The sequence below is a fragment of the Cyanistes caeruleus genome, chromosome 4, assembly GCF_971803275.1.
Source record: "Cyanistes caeruleus chromosome 4, bCyaCae1.hap1.1, whole genome shotgun sequence".
NCBI classification, from domain to species: Eukaryota; Metazoa; Chordata; class Aves; order Passeriformes; family Paridae; genus Cyanistes; species Cyanistes caeruleus.
Genome location: NC_141704.1, coordinates 32570614 through 32594224, shown reverse-complemented (window position 1 = coordinate 32594224; position 23611 = coordinate 32570614). Strand labels below are relative to the sequence as shown.

Genomic DNA, 23611 nt, shown 5'->3' with positions numbered 1-23611 from the left:
TCCTCCAAGGAGGGGAGGCAGGTAGGGAAGCAGTCCCTTCCTGGTGGAGTAGCACAGCTGACAGGAGGCAGCACAGCACAAACAGCCCAAAGAGCAGCAGAGACAAAGAGCAGGGCAAACCCAATCCACCACCAGATCTGTCCCTCTGAATAGGCAGCCCCAGCTGGTGGCCCTTCCCACCACTCTCAGCCCTCATCCCATTGCCCCTACCACTCCATTTACGAGAAGCACTTTTCAAACAGGAGCTCCTTCAGCAGACAGGGAAGCACAGGAGAGGCAGTGGCACAGAGATACATGAGGCACTCCAGGAAGGGGCTGACCAAGGTGCTCCAGGCCAACCAAGACCTCCAGGCCAACCAAGTGAGCAAAGCAAACACAGGACAGAAATGGGTGCAAGTTTGAGCCTGGTCCATGCTACACCGGACTAGAGCCTTCCTACACCAAAAGACAATGCCTATTCAAAGAGAGTGCTTCTCTAGGATCATAAAGATCTTTCCAGCTTAGAGGCTGACAGCTTGGCAAACTCTTTGCTCCTGTTCTCTCCATAGGTCTGTAATAGGCCAAGTTTTCCATTGCCTCATCTTAGCCATACTGAGGCCAGCTGCAGGCCCTTTGCTGCAGAGGAGCTGCAACTCTGTTGACTGCTCCTCACCTGAAGCAGCTCCTGTTAAGTATTATGCTCACAACCCCACAGCTGCAGGCCCTTTCCCATGGTGTAGGGTGGGAAGAGTGTCAAGTTCTCAAATGAGCAACTGGTCAATTTGTTAGTGGTTAATTTCATTAATTCACATTGTTATAACAAGACATGCAATTAGATGTCTGGTCAGAGTATTTTATAGGTCTTGAACTCAAAATGAGCATTTTTATTGCCCTTTCTATTCCAACAAGAGCCCCTTTGGCACTCAAACACACCCTACTCCAGTGTTCATGAAGGCTGAAAAAGGAAAACTGACCATTTTTCAAAGAATAAATGGTTCTCATCTCCAAGGCAAAATATATTCCAGTGAATAAGCACAATATGCTCCAGAAAGATTTTTCAGCATTTGTTTCGCCTCAGCAATGCACTCCTCAGAGGGATGGGGATGTCCCCCAGCATAGGCACTGCTACCATCCCTGTATCCCAGCTGAGCACACCCTCCCTCTCTTCTGGCCTAGCACAACCAAATACCCCCAGACTGCCACAAATACTTGTGACAAGACTGATCTCCCTAACCTCGCTTCTAGAGCAATGGCTGGTGCATCAGGTCTGTTTTTACTAGGTATAACAGAGTAACACTGATTTGTACCAGACAATTATATGACTTCCATCTTCTATGCTCTCTCCCCTGCTTCCCTGCACTTTGTTCATTTGCCATAAACCCAGGGACCATATTAAAGCACCTCATCAAAAGCTGTTGCAGTAAGAGTCCCAGGACCGCTTTCCTAAAGCATCAGGACATGGAAGCCTACAAAATCTTTTATTTGGTTTGAAACATATTAGGGAAACAGGGCATTACAAACGCACAGCAGAAATATCCCTCACCTAAACCACAGGCTCCTCTGTGCTTTGCAGCTAGCCCTTCCTCCAATGGTAGGACTCTATCCTTCAATAACAGCAAAAATGCTCAGGGCTTTGAATGAAGACAGTAAGGATGCACCACGAATTTTCAGCCTTATTTCCAATTTTGTTCTACCCTATGAACATTTAATCTTCAGTCAGATCTCTGGTTTTGTATGTGCAGTTGTCCTGCTTAATTTCCAAACCACGGTCTTTGAGTTCTCACTATAAAAGAAAAAAAAGCCTCCAGGGAATAAGCTAAAGGGATGGGAGTCAGGTATTTATCCTGTTTCAACATTTGTGCTTAGATGCATGGGGCCATCTTGCAAGGCAGCCAAATTTAGACCTCATCCCTTTACATCTGCCCACTTGCCTGGAATTGCATACATCTCACATACACACAACCCAGCCAATTTCTTACAGATCTCAAGCATGCAAATCCCTTTCAAACATATCCATCCCTTGTGTGCTACTAATGACAATGCACAAATTTAAATTCCATTTACACCGCATCTGACTGTGTGCAAATGGTTCCTCTAATAGTTTTGTGGAGACAACTTCCTTCCCAGCTACTTGTGAAGGCCCTAAGCTCTATCATGCTTCCCCTGTCACCTGCCTGCAAACCACAATCAGGAAACAGCTATCCTAAGAAAAAGCTGGAATTCAGATAATTACTTTTCCCAAATCCAGAGTCCAGGTGGATGGGGCTCCTCTTCTTCCACAAAACTAAGATTAGTCAGTATTTCATTATAGAAACATAATTATATATAACATAATATTAAAATGTTCAGACTGTGCAATTTCCAAAACTAACCCTGCTCCCTGTATTTCCCTTTGCCTTTTTCTAGAGCATCTGGGAAACCAAAAAGCACAGCAATCCTAAATGCAAACCCTACAGAAACTACCTCTTTGCTAAAGGAAGACCAGGAACTTCCAGAGAGCTGTTTTACCCTCCAAAGAAAGGGGTTCAGTTAAGCACACTGAATTTCCTGCTGCAGGCTGCCTAATACATACAGAGGCCTTGGATAGTTTTCAGACAGGCAGAGTTAGATGGGGTAAAGCCTATCAGCTTTCCAAGGGGAGAATTAACAGGGAAATTAAGGATCAAGTAAGAGTGAGACATGTCTGCTTCAAGGCACATTGCTAACACAGAAGGGGAGGAGAGCACTTGATGATGGATTGATCCACTGCATTCAGTGCCTTCAAATATTAATCAAGATAATGGGCAACCGACTTATTAGAAGTTACCCTTATTTGCTAATAGCAAGCTTCATTCCAGCAGAGAGGCTGTCAGAGTGGCAGAAAACCCATCAGAAACTAAAGCAGTCTTTCTTCGTCTGGCAGCTTGAAAAGCATCTGGCACATGCCCATGGGAACACCAGTGCCCTCAACACTGCACACCCACTAGAGAGCACTGGCCAGCTCAGCTGCCCACGCAACAGGAGCAACTGCAAAGTTGATATGGAATGTTGTGGAGTGCAGAGGGGTTAGACAGCCTTTCATAGAAAAAAAAATTGTGCACTTGGTGGGGCTTGGGTGAACAGATATGTCCTCCTTGGCTGGAAGGAGGGCACAGCAGGAATATCTACCTGGTTACCTAGAATTATACAAAGCTTCCAAAAGTCTTCAAATAAATGCCATTCTCTTCATGTGTCTGCAGAAATAGACCTTTTGAGAGAGACAGGAGAGCTGCCCTTAAAATGGAGACATGTGAGCAACATATACGTTTTACTGTTTTTCAAATATGCACATAAAAGCTGATCCTGATGACCCCAAGAGCAGAAACCATGATCCCTAGGTCCTCAAGAATGATGAATGTTGCTTAAAATTCATAAGCTACTCAATTTTTGATGTATTATTATACTTTCCAGTCACATTTCTAAGCCTCTCTCTACCTCCTAGAGATGCAGAAAACCATTACTTTTATTTGTATATACGCACACACGTGAAAAAGAAAATTCAGATGATTACAGGAGCTTGGGTCTTTAGACAGTCATCAACTACTACAAGATTTGCAATAAATTTGCATATTATGCTTGTTTGTTACATAACTATATCCAGTCATTATGAATACTGAGTCCAGGGTTTAACAGTGTACAAACTTCAGGCAGAAACAAGTACAACATACTACAGAATCCGCACATACAGCTTCACTGGATATAAGCAAATTTCTCAAACCGGCATTTGACATGGGTATATTTTACATCTATGACACACATCCACCCAAAGCTTAATGAGCAACAGATTCGTTGTCCCCATAACCACACAGCAGCCAAAAAGCAGTGATTGTGGCAGCCCACAGTCCCCATGCACCATGGCACCACCTGCCACTGTCACCAAGAAAAGTATCAAGCCACACGCACGTGTTTTATCTCCTCCAATATTTGATTTTGCACTTGGCTCTCAGAGGGCAGTGCCAGCATGAAACACCACTATTTCCATCACCAGCCATCCTATACTCCACTGACTCATACATAAATGATGCCTGTGGCATCAGGCAGGGAAGAGGTGGGGAATAAATGCAATGATTTCCTCTGTTTCCGACCAAAATGCTCAAGACCAGTCCTGTTTCCTTGTGCACCGAGCACACAGTCCAAGCCAACAATGCCACCAGTAAAAGCTGCCAGAAGTGTTCCTCCAGAAGCAAGGTGAGATTTTTATCAGCAGGTACAATGGCAAAGCCCCTGTTCAGTTCAGTGGATTTTAAAGCTAATGAGCTACAAGGCAGCTCCTCAGTACACACAATCATACCAGCTTTAAGAAGTCATCCTGCTCAATACTCTGTAAAATACAGCTCCCAGTATTAAAAATTAAGTGTGCATATAAGCTTTTGTTCATCTGGGACCTGACCTGCTGCTCCTACACCACTAAAATCAGCTGGAAATGCAACACTTCACTGCTTAAGAGCAAAACAGAAGCCCAAATGGCCAACAGCTTCACCAAGGGGGTGGAACATAAAAAGCAAGAAAATGACAGAGTAATGAACTGCAGAGCCTCTCATGAGGATCCATTTGTAAGGTGCCATGTGGCATACCCATTATTTAGTCCCAAACATTTTATAAATGTATAATATAAATGCTATGCAGTTGGTTTGGAAACATGTTTTTTACATTTTTCATCCTATTCCCCATCCAAGCTTGACTTCAAATCCCATATATATATCCTATATATAATGATATTATAAATATCATTTATATTAAATGAGTTTAGGTTTTATAAAAGAAAAAAAGAATCTTCTAGCCATTCTCACAACCACATCTCAAATATTGACTGTATTAACATTGTAGCTGCAACAGGTCCATGATTACAACTCCGAGTGGTCCAGCCTTCAGTTATCAAAGCACAAATTAACCTGAATAAACCAACTGGCTGGTTGCTCATGTGCTGCATCACAACAGCTCCTTTCTAATCAGGAGACAAGACAGGCTCCAGGTACTTGTTGTGTTGCATTGCATACCCTGCTGAGACAGCACTTACCTGTCTCTAATAAGGTATATTAGGAATAATAAAAAAAACAAACTGCTTTCCATTAAACTAGGTTGTTTAAGCATTCACTCATGCTCTATGTAAAGCCACCCCAAAACCATGCAAATTACCGAACTTGAAAGCATCAGGCTCCTTCTCACCACACACTACAACAGCAAAAAGCACAGTAAATACCCCCTTTTAGGCAAAACCCCTGACTTTCACATGGATCATAGTCCTCTTCTTAATAGGGAGTTAGTATCTACAACTTTTGCAATGACAGCGTCACACATCTCTACACTAATATGCTTCCAGAAGCAATTTTAAAGCAAAGAAACAAGTGGGTTTTGCTACTATTACTGCACTGCAGCAAAGCAATATGGCAGCTGTTTAATAGCACATAACAAAATTGCAGGACTGCTCACAAAAGGAAAAATAATCTTCAGGAGAGGGGGATTTAAGTAGTTAGAATGCAATTACCTAAATTGAAATTTGGTGGTTAATGACCTCGTGCTTAAAAAAATTGTTACATAGCCCTTAACTATCAGAGCTTCCATTTTAAATCTCATTGACAGTACTTCCATAACAGCGATCATGAAGCTCTAGCCTAGTAAAAATTCCACAAGAAGATTAATAGGCATTTAATTAATGCCCCATCTTTTTGCTGAATCTTCAGTAAAGGCCAGGTTTTGACCTATGACAGTGACTCATCCTGGCCCTGCTTAGCTTAAGCACACTGGAGGCTCAATAGCTCAGTGTAACAAGGATGAAAAGCAGGCAAGCATATCGATTCCTAGAAGACATGATTAGATTTTCATAGAAGTATCTCTTAGGAAGGGTCTGATTCTCAGCCAGGCATCTGCCACTGGGCCATGCAAATGTATCCTTTCTATGGTGCTGTTGAAAAAAACTGTGATGCCAAGAGCATATGATTACATGTAAAAAGCCTTCAGGGTGCAGAAACAATCCCTCATTTGAGGAAAAAAAGAGAATTATTTATTGCATGAGCCTTTGAAAAAGAGGAGTGCAAGGGGTCAAAAGGAAATCAGAGGAGGGGCTGAATCCTCACCTCTTAGTCTCCACCAGTCATGTAGTCTCCCAGCTTCACACAGCTGAGCTGAAACCTCAAGTTGGACACAACCCTTCCAAAAGGTTACCAGCAGTCCCACTGGTGCCCTTCACTCCCTGGTGGCACCTGTAGCCACAGATAAGCCCATCAACAGGGGATTGGATGAGGCTTTTCCCTTCTTTGTCTAGTTCCTAATAAGAAAAAGTCCATTTCTGAGTCAAAGAGCACATTTGTCTGCAGATTAGGACAAAAGTAATGCTTAAAAACAAAAATAGCACAGTTTCTCGAATAATTGTTCCAACAACTTAAAGCAAACTCCTTGCAATATACCAAATTGGAGAGATAATTCTGAGTGACTTTTAGCCAGCAACAAGGACAGGCTCTTGTCTTCTTCCACTACAAACTCCTTCCCTCATCCAAAAGCAAACCTTCATCCTAAACCCTCGCTGTTACTCTTCTTTCACTTCCCAAATCTAGCCTTTTATCGTGACACAAATGTCTTGTTCTTTACTCTGAGTCCTGTTCTGAGTTCTGCTCTACCACATGCTGGGACAAGATTCCCAGGACATAATAACTAGCACAGGCACACAGTGATAGAAAAGCAATGCATAATTCAATACAAAGTTTTAAAATTTTATAGAGCAGCCAGTAGAAAGGAAAGCAGAATATCAAAATCTCCAATGTGTTCACAGCCATAACTTGTGTTAGAGACTGCAACATCTCTTCAGTGGCTTTTGAACTTTAAGACAAGAGCTCAAAGCTCAAACACAAACCTTTAGCTACACTTGAAATTAAAACAAATCTCATCCATTTAAGGTCAGCGGTTAGTGCTGACACTACTTCAAGTCCTCACCTGGGGTTTGGCTCTTAAAGCTGAAAATATTCTTGGAAACATTTTGCTAGTCTCCACTGTATGCCCAGACATTCAGATTTAATCTAGAATCTTATACATCAAAACAAGAACACACATCCTTATAGATAATACCCACTTAATTAGGAACTAAGAAACTTCCAGGTAAAAAGTGCTGTCACTTGAAATTTCTGGCTAGAAAAATGCTCACATAAAATCTCAACCTCTCTGATGACTCATCTTCTTCTCCATTTCCTCCACACCATCAATGACCCCACAGTTCAAGGAACAATAGCTCTTCTCTACCTGGTTTTTATACTACATCCTGCTCAGGAACCACGGAGCCCAGGCTCCTGGTGATGAGCTGTGCAGGTGGCCATCACAGCACTGAGGGGCTGCAGGGGCCCTCTGGCCATCAAGGCACTGAGTGTGAGGGATAACACGTGTGTGATTGCTGACCATGGAAAGGAGGACATGCCTGTGTCCCAGAGATCTCTCCCAGGCTGTGTGGAGCACACATTCTCCCATTCATTGCAGGCCAGCCATCACAAGAAGACACTGGCAGGACAGTGACATGTACTAAACAGAAAGGCAAGGGGTCACCTAGGTTTCCCTGCAATCAGGGTGCAGAAAGAGTGGTGGTTCCCTCACTAAGGACAAGGTGAGCTCTCAGTAAGGCCAGTATTTTCAGACACCTCCACCATCCATGGCAGTCTGAAAAGCTCCTGGGCTGGCAAATCCTACTCTGTCCCAGTCAAAAAGGGAGCTGGGAAGGGGAAGAATAGGCCTTTCTAATGTATCTCTCTTCACACCTCCACTCTCCCCACTCCCTGTCCCTGTGCCTAGGACTGTCAGCAGCTCTTTCTGAAGTCCCTCCTTTCATAATCAATTTCTTTTGATCACACACTAAAACAGCAAAAGTTCTGTTTAAACACGAGCAATGAACAAAGAAGGTCCTTAAATACACAATAGAAGTCATTCCTTACCTGCAAGGCACCCCAGGAGGGCAGGATGAGGGGAGGACGGGGCAGGAGGGAGCCAGAGGTGGGGAGGGAGAAGGGGCAGCTCAGAAAGGATATGGGTTGCACACCATTTTGATGCACCAGCTCCGTGGGCTGGTGGTCTGCTTCAAGCAGAAGAAGACAACTGGGGCCAAGTCTGGATAGGGGACATCAGGATCTGGAGGGGAGGTGACTTCTTCATCCTCACCCAGCTCCAGGGAGGACGGTGGCTGCTCCGGTGGTGTTTGTTGCTCCGATATCCCCAGATCCACAGGCTCCAGTGGGAAGACGGCAGAAGCGTGAGGGGGCTGTGGGCCTGCGGGCCAGGTGGAGGGAGGCTGGGGGATGTACTCTGCCATGCCAGCCACAAACGAGAACCCCTGGAGAGGAAGCGAGAAAGAGAAATTAAATCCCACAAGGAACCAGCAGCAAAAGCACAGCACATCTGTGCTCTCCTAGCAAGTCCAGAGCAGGAGAGAGCTGCAGGACTGATGGCTCCGATAAATGATAAACCACTTGGTGCTGAGGCAGTTTTAAGCTCTTTTCTGCCAGTCACTCTCTCTACCAAGACTCCTCTGGCTACTCCCCCCAGTCACCCTTTAAACCACCTGTAGCCCCTGAGACACCCTGTCAGAGTGCTGCACCATCTCAGAGGATGGTGCCAGCTCTTTTGGAGGCAGCCTGAGCACCATAACAGAGCACAATGTTTTGAACTGCACAGGTCCATCCTGACACAACAGAGACATCCTGCCCTTGCAGCCCCGAATGGAGTCCTGCCAACTCCAGGTTCAGCTTTGCTGGCCCAGCTCCACCTTCCAAGGGCACTCTGGGCTGGCCCTGTGTCACACCATGGCACAGGCTCCATCAGACTGACACTGACAAATGCATGTCAAACCTGTACACAGCAGTCACTCATTCGGACAGCGAGCTGTAACACAAGCCAGAAGTGGGATTAAACATTAAGCACCTTTTATTTGAGTCTCTTGAACTCTCCTGTGCTGGAGTAGTGGAAACACCATGAACACTAGCTGCAAAAGTTATTTCATTAAACAGAATGGTGAGAGAGAGCGTGGATGGGCATGAGAAGAGCAGGTCTCAAGCTCACTGCCAGCCTGTGCAGGTTTTGGCTGGGGAAGGGTTAATTTTCTTTACAGTAGCTGGAGTGGGGCTGTGTTTTGGATTTGTACTGGAAACATTGTTGATAATACCGATGATTTAGTTACTGCTGAGCAGAGCTCACACAGCATCAAGGCATTTTCTCTTTCTCGCATCACCCTACCAGTGAGTTGGCAGGGGATGTACAAGAAGCTGGGAGAGTTTGCAGCCAGGACAGCTCACCCCAACTAACCCAAGAGATATTCCATATCATATGACTCATTCTCAGCACATAAAGCTGGGGGAAGAAGGAAGAAAGGGGGACATTTGGAGTGATAGCTTGTATTCCCTAGCCAGTATTACATATGATGGAGCCCTGTTTTCCTAGAGATGGCTGAACACCTGCTTGCCCATGAGAAGAGGCAAATAAATTCCTTTTTTCGCTTTACTTGAGTGCACAACTTTTGCATTACCTATGAAACTGTCTTTATCTCACTTTTCTGCCTTTTTCTCCCTTTTACTCTTTTGATTCTCCTCCCATTCATATTCACCCATCCAGCTACCCTCCGTAGCTGGAGGGTAGTGAGCAAGTAGCTGTGTATGGCTTAGCTGCCAGCCAGGGTTGAACCACAACACTCCCACACACTGCAGAGCACCAAACTTTTGCTAACAAACATCACTTTGTTGCCTGGGTGCTGTCCATTATTGAATGGAAGTGGCTTGTCAAATGGAGGGGAATTAAATAAACTCCAAGGTTTGGCTTTGGAGGAGTGTTACATGGATACTCTTAGGAAAGACAGCTTGGCCAATGACTGCCCGTTTTCTTCCCTTCACCCTGTTGGCATGTTCAACCATCTGGAGTGCCCATACTGCAAGTACAGATTTAAAAGCCACACAAGAGCCCTCAGACACGCTGCAGTACAGAAAGGGATGATGAGCAGCAGGAAAGGATGTGTCTGTCCAAACCTCCTCTCCTTACATATTGGCCATAGGTTATCCTCCCTGGCACTTGAATCAGTTCTCTTCACTTTAGGGCCACAATGCCCATGAGCAGCTCTCTTGACACTGCTCTGTCTTGGCAATGCACCCTTGACATTTCAGCCTGTGATCCTTTTGATGCGCACACTGCTGGATCCACGATCTCCAATGCTCTCCACAACACTCATCTGTCAGGCTTGCCAACCACTCCACCTTAGGTTGCAGTGCCCCTTCATTCCCAGATGAGACTCTGAAACCTCTGCCTACCCATCCTGTTTTCTCAGGCTTCTGCTTACAACGCACACTTTGATCCAAAGCTTTGCTTGTTCTTCAAGGCTTGGTATTTGTCAGAATAAAGAGCAGCAAGTGCAGGGGTTTAGAAAGCAGACATAGTGTCCCTTAGGGGATAGCAGAGAGACTCTTCGAATTCATTATCCCAAAGGCCTGCAGCTATTGGAAAGAACAGATACCATGTCTCCTGACTGGCTTTGGGATGCTGTTCTTAATTTTTTAAGCCCTGTGAAAAAAATGCCAGTGCATCCTTCTCAGCATCTATCACTGCTGTTTTCAAAAATCCTTTCAGCAGATTTTTGACTCTGGGCACCCATGCAACTACTTGGACCACCTTTTCCATTCCCTATTCCCACCAGCTTCCCATTGCCTGCTCAGAGCTGGCTCCCTTGCAGGCTATTAACATGCAGTGGCTGAGCCCAACTTCCCTCCCATTACAGCACAGAGGAGAAAGATTAGCAGAGACAGCCAGGAGGAATTACTTATTATGGTGCTCAGAGCATGCACGCTGATGAGGGCATGACAGTTCCAAACTGCAGCGTACAAAGCTTCATAATTACCAGTACAACTGAGAAAAGGAATAGGAGAAACAACCTCATCAGCATTTCCCTGCTTTCCCTTCAGCAAGCATCCAGGGCCTCTTCTCCATCTCACCACTGCTAGATGCAGCTGGGACTTAGGGATGCTGCTCTGCCCATGTGAAACACACATGCACAAAATGGGTGGTGTGTATATCACAGACAGTTCATCATTCTAATTTGTGCAGCTCAGATTGACTCATTAGGGCTCATACGGACACAGGGCCAGGTGAATCCCTTTGGAAGTCCTGAAGCTAAATACAGTCCTTGAATGACAGCTGCCCCACTGGGGATGTGAGTAATACCCGTTACCTTCCTGAGATTAAATCCTTTTCTGCCTCCCAAGGCTGTGATCACGATGTATTTCCTACATTAAGCAGGATTAATATTCTGTGTCGAAAGAGAGAGAGGGGAAAATCAAGCAGTGGGGCACTTCCGAGCTCTTCACACAATCAGTCCTCCTAACTCAACTTCAAAGGAGAGTAGAGTGGTTTTTCTGCCAGAGATAGGTCCAGGTTGTCTCCACTACCATTTCTGATGTGGAGGTTGCAATCAGCTATTTCCCCTATTTTTGTCAAGCTGCAACTCATGCAATACTGCTATTTTCTCTGGGCTTGAAATCACTGGCCTTCTCTTGCTGTAGCATTGCTCTGTAACTTGGTTGGAGTCAGCCTATTACAGTATTTGAATCCAGGGGAGCCCTGTTAAAATCAAAATTAGGAATGGGTTTGGCAAATGCATTTATCTGCATATACAAAAAAAAATGTCCATCAATGAAGAGGGCTCCTTGCCAGATAAAAGGCAGTTATAGTAGGACTCAACAGAATTATGAATCTCCAGAATTTGTCTTTGGGATGCCATTAACCTCCCCTTTGAGCAAGTGCAGCTTACTGTGAAAAGGACAATACAGGAGGACAAGGATACAAGACGATGGTTATGGGGTGGCCAGATGCACGTTCTTCTCACTCAGCCTTTTGCTCAGGTCAGCCTAACCCCAGCTGGTGTGGCAGGCCAGACCCAACAGAAAAAATCAAATCCTTCCCATCCTGGACTTATCTGGTGAAATGTCCCCTAAATACACAGAAACATTCCCCTGCAAAAGTCACATACCACTGGAGGAGTGATGCTACATCAGCTGCACTTCCCTCCCAGGGAAAGGGAAGTTATTTGTGGGCTGGCAGCTCCTCCTGCTCCTCTCCCCTGCACAGCCTGTGCCAAGCCCTTCTGTGGAGCCAGGTCTTAAGTCTGCACTGTCCGTGCCCAAGGACCATTTAAAACCACCACCATCCTGAGCTGAGCACCCACTGGTGCTGCATCCGGCACGCACACCTGCCCTGGACATGTGTGCTGGCAGGGAGCTCACTGCCTTGGCAAGCACAAGAGAAGCTGACAGCCTCTGGCTCAACCCTTCCCCAGAAGCACCTGGTCCTGCCAGACTACTGAGGAGGAAGGGAGAAGGATGCTCTGAAACAGCAAGAGAAATTGTGGACTTAATGAGAAGTGGAAATTGGTTAGAAAAAAAAGGAGAAAATATCACAATGCAGGAGAAGTGCTACAGATTAGGGGTGTCTGTCCAAGAAGGCCGATGTCACCTCCTGGCATGCACTGCAGGGATCTCTGCTCAGACACACTCCTCCTCTAGGGCTGTCAGTACCATGACCTGCCACGAGCAAGCCAGCCCAAGGTGTTCTGCAGGCCCCAGACTCCAGCCAAAGCAGCCTTTCAGCTCCTCACTGCCCTCTTGGCAGAGGGGCTGACAGGCCATGGGTGAGGGAGGGCTGATTGGACATTTACAAGGCCCATGCAACCCTTTCCTGGACTACTGCAGCTTGACAGCTTGACAGTAGTCAAGCCCCTTGACAGAAAGGGTCTTTTGCAGCCAGCCAGGAGAGGGAAATACCAGAGAGGTCCCCAGAGCACCACCCCAGTGCTGGAGGGAATCCACCCAGAGTCCAGCAGGATACATCTCCACTCTTGTGTGGGACCATCCTCAGAGTTCACCTTCCCCACCATCATCCCTATCCCTGTATCCCTTGCCAGCCCACACTGCCTCAGAGCTGTTCCTTCCTGCCTGCACACTGCCCACACAGACAACACTGGGGTCCATGTCAAAAATGAAAGTGCAGAGTACATTTCCTTTAAGAGCAGCTCAATGTAAACACAGCACCTCCCATTCTGAGGGCACACAAGTCCTTTCCAAACCATCCATCACCATCAGTCACCCATTACTCAGAAGCAGCAGGAAGCACAGCAGCCACTCTGTCCTGCTAACACCCTTGCAGAAGAGGGACAAAAATGACAGCCTCCAGCTGGTGTTGCAGGGGAGAGCAAGATGGTCCCATCAGCTGGAGCAGCACCTGAGGCATATCTATTTATTTATCATCTCCAAACATCCATCCAAAAGTTGACAAGCATCTGGGAAACAGCTTTTGCAGCACTGAAGGCCACTAAATAAGGCCCAGACTCATTTAAGGAGGTCTCTGACCGTGTGGCATATTTAGGAATGCGTGTGGGTGACCCCATTCGGCAGCTGCACGAGCCTCCTGGGGTGCTCTGCTGAGCAGGACGGTGAGCCCGCATTTGTTTGTTGCTATAACTGGCAAGCGTTACCTTTGATGCGTGTGTCTGGCTGCAGGGATGTGTTAGTCATACAGGTTTCACATTTGGAGCGTTTGTCGTGGTACAATATAATTAGTGGTACCCAGCTCCCTCTGTGTTTGTGTTCATCTGGCACTGGCATGTTTCTCTGCCTGTTCGTGTGAGACAGCACCTGTTCTCATCTGCTTCTGTGTGGGGTTCTGCAAGTGCCAGTAAGGAACAGGATCACTTTTCTTAACACTTAATTTGAAACAGGAGCTTTTACATCTCCATCATCTCAGCACCTCCAAATGCAATGGGACGTGGCAGAAACCCAGCGGGGAGTGTTCCAAATGGTGCCCGAATCCAATGCTCGCAGATGCTGGTGTTCCCACACACCCCTGAAGCGCAACATCCATGGACTGCACCAGAGCCAAGGTCCCCCAGCTTCCCCGCCCTGGTCAAATGCCCATGGCCTGCTGCCTTTCAGCTGCATGCTGATTGATTGCTGTGCCTTCTTTCCACACGTGCTATTATTCTCTGCTAGATTTGATCAAGCGCCTGACAGCCTCACCCTTTTCATCCCGGTCATTTTGCACCCCTCCTTCTGTTCAGTACAGGGAGCAGAAGAAATTCCTGCATTCAACTGAGCAGGGGAAGGAGCAGTCCAGCCAGCACAGGACAAATTAAGCCAACTACCTGTCCTGAAGCCTCAACAATACCCTGCCATCAACCTCTACTGGAGGCAGCACTCCACAGCTGTAGGAAGAGCAAGCCCTGATCTCCTGGACACTCCCATCCTCGTCATCACAGTCAATGTCCAATGTATCACTTTCCTGTTGTGTGGTCCTGTCCCTAGGTCTGGTCCCTGCCCCTGCCATAGGAAAGTGGGGATCTGCTTACATTGCTAAGAAGCCTTTGGCCAAGCCAAAGGCGGTGTTGTGGAGACCTGTAAAAATTTTTGCTGGAGAGATGGAGAAAAAAACCCAGACAACTAGAGAAGAAAAGGCATAGGAGTAATATGGTCACCTTGGGTGTAGGCAATACTGAGGAGAAAGAAGCTTTCCATTGTAAACTCATTACCTGACCTTAACTATGTGGACTGTTTGAGACTCAGAGGTGAGTGCTGCTAAAGACCCTGACCTTATCCCACTGCTTCCCAGAGAAAATGCATGCTTGTTTTCAACAAAACATTTTCTTTTTTGGTGTTCCAAAAGAACTGACTCTAAAAATCTCCTTCTGGGGATGACTCCAACCTGTAACAGACCCATCTATGTGGAGACTCTGCCCCAGAGTCAGTGTTTTCCCTTTCAAACCTGCCCAGCTCTCCTCGTGCACTGCTTTGGTCTGCACAGCGATTCTTCCTCCTCATGCACACGAACACCTTTCACGTGAGAGGATTCTTGTCATGTCCTCTCAATTAAAACCACCACTTAGCCAAGCCACACATCTTTAGCACTTAATCCTTGCTCATAAATTAATCTCCTTAGCCCCATGGTTGTCCCGTGCAGACCTCACTGAAAGCTGCCTGTGGCCCAGCAGCACTGTGCCGGTGCTGATGTGCCAAGTGCCGCCTTCCCACAGCCCCAGGGCTCTTGCTGGCCCTGTCACGCTGCAAGCCCATGTCTGATGTGCCAACAACTGTCATATTTCTTGTGGCCAGGGCCATCCCTTACTTGCCCCTCACCAGGTCCTCAGACCCCATGTTTCAGATTTTTGATTGCCCCCAGATGCATTAGCTCGCATTTTTCCTAAGATTAATCTCATTAAGTTATTTTCTGCCCATCTTTCTGACCTCACTAGTTCCCTTTGTGTTATTTTACTGCATCTCCACTGGCAGGCAAAAACCTCGTTTATCATCACCCAGGGAAGTCATTAATGTGCTGTTTACTCCCTCCTTCAGGTCAGCAATGAACATGGCAATTAAGACGGTCAGATGAGGATGATGAAGAGGAAGATAGCGGTGTCATAGGCTACCAACTATGATGGCTTTGAGGCCATCCTCACACTCAGCCCTTGATCCAGATCCTGAAGTGCTAGCAGGAAAGACAAAATGCTAATACCTCAGCTGTGCCTCTGAGAGAAGCCCACGCTGGGAGAACAGAGCTGCAGCTCCTGCCCACCACAAGGACAGGTGCCCAGTGCTGCAGCTGCCAGCATTGCACTTGTACAAGTGCATGGAAAAGGGCAACCTGGGACTGCTCCCACACAGGCTAAGCCAACAGTGAGAAGCTCTGCTGTTTCACAGCATCCTTCCTGGATCAACCTCTCTACTCTTTTTGTCTCAATCCCAGTGCCCAGCCCAACCCAGTGTCCCCTCAGGACCTGTTGGAGTGAGTGGGAGCAGGAAAACAACAGCATACAAGGAGTGGGGAGACCCCAGGAGATTCCCTGGTCCCTGTCACAGCACAGCACTGGATGCAATTTCCCACTTCTGCACAAGCATCCTCATCCCACCTCCAGACTTCTTCCCAACTCACTGTCACCACTCACATCTGGAGAGGAGATTCCCTGGGGTGAAAATGGAAATGGGGAGGTGGAGACAGTAAGCAGCACATCTAAAGGGAACACAATATGAAGAGCTTTGGAGAGCATCAAGAGTTACATCTACAACCTCTCTCCTCCCTAAAAATTACTGCTCCCCCTCAATACCTCCAAAGGAGATAATCTGCATAAACACGGCTACGCATTTGGAGCAAACTAACTCTTGGCAAAAACAAAAACAGGAAGGGAGCTGAAGCTATGTGGAGTGTGATGATGCCCCAGGCTCTGCCTCCAGAAAGGGGAGAGGATATGGAAAGAAATGTAGCTATGAAGATGGGAATCTTCTAGAAGCAGAGAAGAGACAATGTTGCAAGCTCTTCTGCAAAGGCCTACAGGCTATTCAATCTCAGGTCAACAGATGGACCAGGACCTTGTGATGGTTCTCCTGCATCCCACATGATTTGATTACTGACACTGCTACTTGCTTTCATAAGCTTAAAAGTCCCCTTCTCTCCCTGCTGTCACCAGCGGGGAAAAAAAAGGAAAGCTGGGATAGTTGCTTGAACAGCGATCACTGAAAAGCAACAAAGATACCAATGCAAGCACATCTGACCACAGACCTGAAATGGACCCCTATAGTCCAAGACAAATCCTTGCAGCCTTGCCAGAAAACCCAGTCTGAAAGAGTCCATAACGAGCTGCTCTGCCCCCTACCTCTGCCTTCCCCTGCTGCCAAACTCAGAGTGGGTTTAAAGGAAAAACAAGGGGAAAAATGCCCAAGGAGGACAAGCAATTGAGAGCATCAACACTGCCAAAAATCCCCACTCAGAGAGGAGATGCAAGATAGCGCTGGGCACGCTGCACATTTGTATACACATGCACATATTTACAAACATACACAAGCAGTAGCAGAAACAGGATTCCATCAGCTCCTGACAGTCTGACCTGCAGGAAAATCCATTCCTAACCTCTGTCCTAGAAAGCAACTTAATTGTGCCTGTCAGACACACTAAGCCAACACCTGAGAAATGTTTAACACCACTAACCCCACCTGTGCTCTCTATACAGCAGTGTTTTTATAGCCATCCCAAACCCTGACACTTCAGAAAAAGGAAATAAAAATCTTCCTTACCCTCTGCCTCCCCATCCCAAAGATCATACCAGACAAGCACTTTCAGCAGTCACATCACAGCAGCAAAATCCTTGGCACCTGTCACTTTACCAGCTACCAACAGCACAGCTCCTCTCCATCCTGTTCAACCCCACAGCCACAGCCCCAAATCCAGTAGTTTCACAAGGATATGCCCTTTGCTCGCCTGCCCCTATGGAGCTTTACATGAAGGCACAGGGGGGCAGGATGTGGTGCCCATGCTGCAGGTGATGGTTATGTCAGAATCAGAGACCAGCAGTACCCTTGGTCTGTTTGTTTTTTAATACACACACACACACACATTTGATAAGAGGGTAACAACCTTTGCTTTCAAAGGCACCCTTCCAGTCCTGCCTTGATCACACAGAGACAGAGCTTCTGCACTGCATTCTGCAGGTGCTGGGAAGCACAAGCTCCTGCAGAAAACACCAACAAGCAGGATTCCACACCAGGAGCCCACAGCATGTCCACTGGCCCAAAGGCTGCAAGGACTGGTATGAATCTGCAAAGCCCCTGGTGACTGAGCCTGGCTTGGCCCAGAGACCACCTCCCTCCTGCGCCACCACAGCAGCACACACCTCCAGCTCAAGGCAAGAGAGAAGGCATTTTCTGACATCTTCTCATTGCAATTACTCCCTGATACACTGGGCTGATTGCTCTTCAGGGCACACTGCGGTGCTTCAAACACTGGGACCTGACAAGTACCGAGAGAGGGAGTTTATTACGAAGTTACTGGGTTGATTTATGCAATTTGAGTTATGATTAGAGGGCCTAAATAAATTTTGTATCAGTATAAGACATTTTTCAAACCACTATGTGATTTCTAAGAGCTTCAAGGTATGCACTTCAGACACAGATGAATAAACTAAGTTTATTAGGTCATTTATTAGGCCTGTATTAGGTCATTATAAACAACAATGCACCTCTACATAACTGACAAGAAATTTCTATTTTCCAAGAGCAGTTTGGGGTTTTAAAGATCCTGAACACCCTTCAAATCAGCCCTACATTATCCCTTCTAATAAAATTTTAAAAATACAGCTAAGAAATGGTACTACATGATCATGCAGATCTACCTGTACCACTTCATTAGTGGACACATTCATGGACTCTGAGGTTCTAGTAAGACTCTGGGCAATGACAGAAATTCACCTACTTGCTTGAATTGCAGGATTGAGACTTTTATTTAATAAAAGATTAAATTCATTTTAAATCAGTGCCCCACTCTAAAGATTCCTAACACTGTGTGCTTTTCATGACTTTCCAGCTGTAGACACTTGTTCTCTTTGAGAAAAATGAATAAAAATTTGTTTCAACTTTTTTTTTTTCACTAGGAAAAAAGCTGACCAAGCATGTGGCTTCTTTGCAGCACAGCCTGGAATTGCAGACTTTTCCCAAAACCAGAGGTGGCCAGGGCTCAGCATAAGCCACCCTGGTGTGGGACATCCTCCTGGTGTACCTTGCTGTCCATGGGACAGGGCAGGGCTCTAACATTAAACAGGGCTGTAGGCTGACACCATGTCACACTGTCCATACACATGGGCTCTCCAAAACTGGATCAGGCAGCAGAGATACAGCCAGGTGGGAAGTGCATTGGTGGAAGGAAGCAAGCAAGAAAGCAAGCAAGCCCAGGACTAGAGGAAATGCCAGAACTGCAGCCTGGGGCACAGGTGCATTATTGACACTTTGAGGATGCTCGGACTGGACCAGCAAGGAAAGTGCTGCTCTTGGTGGGGGCAAGAGTGAGGACACAGGAAAGCTCACCCAGCATTGTAGGTGCACTGTGACAGACCCCAAGAAGCCCAACTGGTCTCCTCATAGCCCAGCCAAGGCCACCGTGCCCACCCAGAAACACCCACAAGGCAAGCACTGAGCTCCTTGTGAGACAGCATCCCCCTCACATAATGCTTCCCCTAACTGCCTCGATGGCTGTGGATGTCCTGGCCCTGCATCAGCCAGATCCACAGCCTGAAAACACTCCCAAGGCACCAAGAAGGGGAGATTTTGGAAGATAAAACATGAGACAGGTTGGCATAACCCCCTTTATAATAGGCACTGATCCAGGCTTCACAAGGCAAACCCCTTAGATGTGGCAGATCAAAGCTTCTTCTTTGTCCTCCTGACTCTCCTCTGAGATATTCACTACCACATCTCCTGGCAAGGCACGTGTGCATCTCCTGATGCATCAAGGTGCCCAGTGTTTAGACACAGCTTTCCAGTGAGATCTGCAGGAAAGCTGCTTTTCCCCACCTTCCTGCTGCAGTCAGGGCCAGGGCTTTCCCAAGCAGGTACTGCACCCTTGCCCAGCCAGCCTGGTGCAAGCACCCTGGCAGTGGGAAGGCAGTCCAGTGCCATGCTCAGACTCCATCCCTGCCTGCTTCCCAGCTCGCCTGGGAGAGCACTGTGGCACTGGACCTTCCCTGTCAGGCACGCACTGCTGCTCTTCTGAGGCAGCTCACATCCCATGCCCATGCCATGAAACTATTATGTTACTTAATGGAGAGAGGAATAAATGCTCTCAGTCCCTTGCAGCTGCCTCCTGCCTGAGGCTGTGTGCCCGCCCAGACCTCAGGGATGGGGCAGTGCTGGCTGGGGGAGAGGTGCTCAGAAAGTGTCCTTAAAATATAAAGGGGAAGGGGGGCAGAAATGGGGCTCTTGGATTCCCTTCACAGTGCCCTGAATTAAAAGTTTCTTTGCAGATAGGGTGTTGAGAAGAGAATGTGCTGGAGGATTTCTTTCCACTGATAGAGAAGCTTATGTGTCAGAGTTAAAACACTGAGGGGTAAGCGAGATGGAGGGTCAGCAGACCCCTTCCTTCTTTGAAATAATAAATCCTCGGTCACCAGCACAGATTTAAGACTGAGAGCTCTGCAATAGCACACAGAAACAACTGACAATTTACATAGCAATCTTCTAAGCGACAGGGACACAGAACCAGTAGCAACCCCCAGATCAATGAGAAAAACACTTCCTATTAGCGGAGAGAAAATGCACAACAAGTTCTGCTTTAGATGTTTACCATTTTTCTCTGCAATAATTTGCAGAGAAATTATACATATTTGTTTTTTTTTTTCTTTCTGGCTTTTAATTTTTTTAAAGCCACCGGTACTTTTCACACAGCTACTGTTACCAAGAAGCAAAAGGTAATCACCAAGAAGGTTACAAAAAACAGTACTGGCAGAAAATATGCCTGGTAATTGCTGGTCAGCAACGTCTAACATAATTTCTGTTTCTCTTCTTTTTTAATTCTTTTATTTCCACCCCCCTCCACCCCCTGACTCCAGCCAACAGCTTCCAGTGATGTACAGAAGATGATGCATTTGCTATATTAAAGTACATCCTATTCCACGTCCCTTTTCAGGATGTTGCACATGCAATTGAAATGCAATAACAACCATAAACAAAACAAGAAAAGACAATTTATGAAACCTGAATCCAGGACAGAACTCTTGCTTTGGGGAAAAAAAAAAAAAAAACATAATACCCCAAACCCAAGAAGATCCTAAACAGTGAGAAGGTTTTAGGAAAAGTTATATATTTACAAGTCTCAGGCAGTTACCTCTCCAGGGAGGAGATTTTATAACCCTCCTTCTTTCCCACCATCCTTCCCCATCATAACAGAACAAACTAATCAGTGCTAAATTTGAAATTCCTGCAATTATTCACACTACTTGTATCATTTATAGCCAAGTACAAAGAGCTGATGATGATCTGTGAGATACACATTTCCTGATGCAATTGCTCATGGACATGAACTACTGGACACACAGTTGTTCCCTTTCCACCACCACCACTGCCCAAAACACACACCAAAATCTATTATTGCTACTTGTTGGGTAAACAGAGGCAGTCTCACATACATGGGCACTGCACTCGGACATACAAGTAGCACCGGACATGCACACAGAAACAACTTTCCTCTCTGGAAAGACAGAATTATTCACATTACAGACATGTCTACCCTCAGCTTTTACTTCTGCCAGAGAGGAAACAGGTATGAAACAGAATAGGAACGATGCAGGTACATGGGTGGGCGCAAGTTTTCTATTAAAAGGACAGCAAAACCAAGCAAAATGAGACAGACACAAGGTTAGCCAGGTGTGCATGCGTCTCACCTACCTTTGCATGGAAAATAAATCTCCGAGGGAGAAGTCTCCAAGTCAGAGAAGCAAAATAAAATAATAATGAAGATGCTTTGAAAAATTCCCCCACCAAGGGAAAAAAAAAAAAAAAGGCCCCCCCACCTCCCCCCCTTGCACACAGGCACACTCACACGCAGACACACACACCTCGGTGCCCGGGGTGGGGAGAATAGGAGAAAAAAAGATCAGGATCAGCTGAGTGATGGGGAGCAAAGAACCTGCCGGCGAGAAGCGGGGAGTTGTGTTAGATCCGTGCCTGCAAGGACTGAGCGTGTGCAGGAGGGAGATGGTTTAAAAGGAGAATACATGGTAAGAAATTGTGGCTGCTCAGGCTGGAGTCTGAAGCTTTGGAGTCAGAGCAAACAAAAAGAGGTTAAAAAAAAGAACCTCTTCCTTCACAGGAGGGCTTGGGGGGTTCTGACTCTGTGTGTTTTTCCAGGCAGGTGGTGTTAAGAAGTGACAAAAGCTTCCTTCCAAAAAGACCAGAGAGAGGGTCAAAATAATTGCAGGATGCTGAGGGGTGATGGAGGTGTGAGTGGGGGCAAGGTTAGCTATTCCATGGTGGGAAAGTGAAGAGGAAGGGCTGGTGTGTGGTTTCTGTCTGTCTCGCTCTCTCTCTGTCTCATGGTATGTTCACCAACGGCTTATGGAGCGAACTGCACAGAGAGAGAGAGAATAACTGTACAGGCAGAGAGGGAGAGTGAAACACCGTCCTTACAGTGACACCAAATGTCTTTAGGGGAACCTACAATTAGAGGCACAGATGCAGGAATTCTTGCAACACAGGAGGAAAGGAAGAAATCCCCTTGCGCACCATCACACACCTGCGTCCACGGGGGGGTCTCAAGACAGCTGGTTTGCCCCTGCCTTCAGCTTACTCAACCTTCCCTTCCTGGTGAACACTGGCTTCAGCATGCTTGCCTTTCCTTGAACTTTTAAAGATCTATCCCTCCACAGATCACAGATCAAGCAGGTTAGAGAATTATGACTTGGGAAGAGTTGAAAAAACAAACTAACAACCCTCCCCTAAAAGTCCTTCCCTCAAAAGCAATCCCTCCTCTCCGCCCTATCCTACTGCCAGATCTGTTACTGGAACTCAGAGGGTGGGAACAACTCTCTGCAAATTAGTTTCCCATAGCATTTTGTGGAGCCAGGGGGAAATGAGAGGGATGGATAACTTGCAGGAATCCCACCTTCCAGTGGCTAGAACAAAATACAGCCTCCCCAAGCCTCATCCAATGGAGGGCCAGCACAGCCATCTGCCCCCACTGGTCCCATCCTGTGGCTGAGCAGACCTACCCCACAGCAGCACTGGCCCCTCATTCTTGAAGCATCAAACTTCAGTTTTCCTACTGGGGATCCCAAGTCAGCTCTGGGAAAGAGACACTACAGGAAGCCATCACAGTCCTCAAGGCTTTTCATAAGTTTTTCCTGTTCAGGCCAATAAAATTCCGCATCTTACAAGACATGGAGATATTCTTGCTTCTACCATGGGCATATATTGTAAATAAGAAGCTAAAAAAATGCCCAGTTGCCAGCTAGGGTATGGTACAACATACACTGCAGCCCAAAAGCTCCTCTGCTTCCTTGCAGGGTTCCACAAAGCCTCTCCAAACCTTCCTCACAAGACAAAGCCCACTCCAGCTGTCACAGACTTTGCAGTGCATGGCTAGAACAGCTGGGTCAAGGTAATTAACACATCTAAACTAAAAATGCCTGGGAAACGAAGCACTTTCATCATACTGAAAAACAGGCCCTTGGATGTTAACTCTCCACAGGAAGGCAATAGAACAAGTCCACCTTCTGGTAAAGTCAGGACCATTCTGGTTTTACCTCAAGTTAGTTCACATGTGTTCACCACCTAGGGTGAAAAACATTCTGCAAATATCCTTTCCTCTGCAATTCATCTCCATGTGGCTTGGTTTTGCTGTGCCAAAGACTTAAGGCAGAAGTCAAGAAGCCTCTAGCCACTTACATCACACGAGCCAGGCTCCTTGGAGCTTGAGCAACGTGGCTGGCAGCATCACTCTCTCTCACAAGGCCCTTGAAAGTCTTTTGAACAGAGACAATGGCTGCTGTCCGCTTTTAACGCAACACTTTTGTGTTTTTTAAAGTGTCTAATCTTGTTACTTCTCCTGAAAGGTAAACTCATCCCTCAGAGGACCCTCAGGGTGCTCCAGAAGTGCTAAAAAAGAAAAGAGAGTAGTGTTACAAACAGCAGGAATGTTGTGAGCATCAAAAGTTACCTGATCAACAGCTTCCCTGAAAAGCAGCTCTTCCTCAGGCAAGTCCAGCCTGTCTTTTTTCATAGCCTCTGACCAGGGCTGCAGTTCCATAGTGTGCCCATGCATCTTCCACAAAATGGAAACAGATTTTATTCCAGGATAACAATTT

General features: G+C 46.5%; 1 protein-coding gene across 1 annotated transcript in view; it reads right to left on the bottom strand.

Annotated features, from left to right (window-relative positions):
* The window catches only part of CACNA1I (calcium voltage-gated channel subunit alpha1 I), a 161660-nt gene extending 140382 nt beyond the window's left edge, over positions 1-21278 (bottom strand). The window contains exons 1-2 of the mRNA XM_086887503.1: positions 21195-21278; positions 8001-8302 (exon numbers count right to left, since the gene is read on the bottom strand). Coding sequence (XP_086743629.1) covers positions 8001-8281 — 281 coding nt within the window. The 5' untranslated portion in view covers positions 8282-8302; positions 21195-21278. The remainder of the gene's footprint in view (positions 1-8000; positions 8303-21194) is intronic.
* Positions 21279-23611: the final 2333 nt, after the last annotated feature.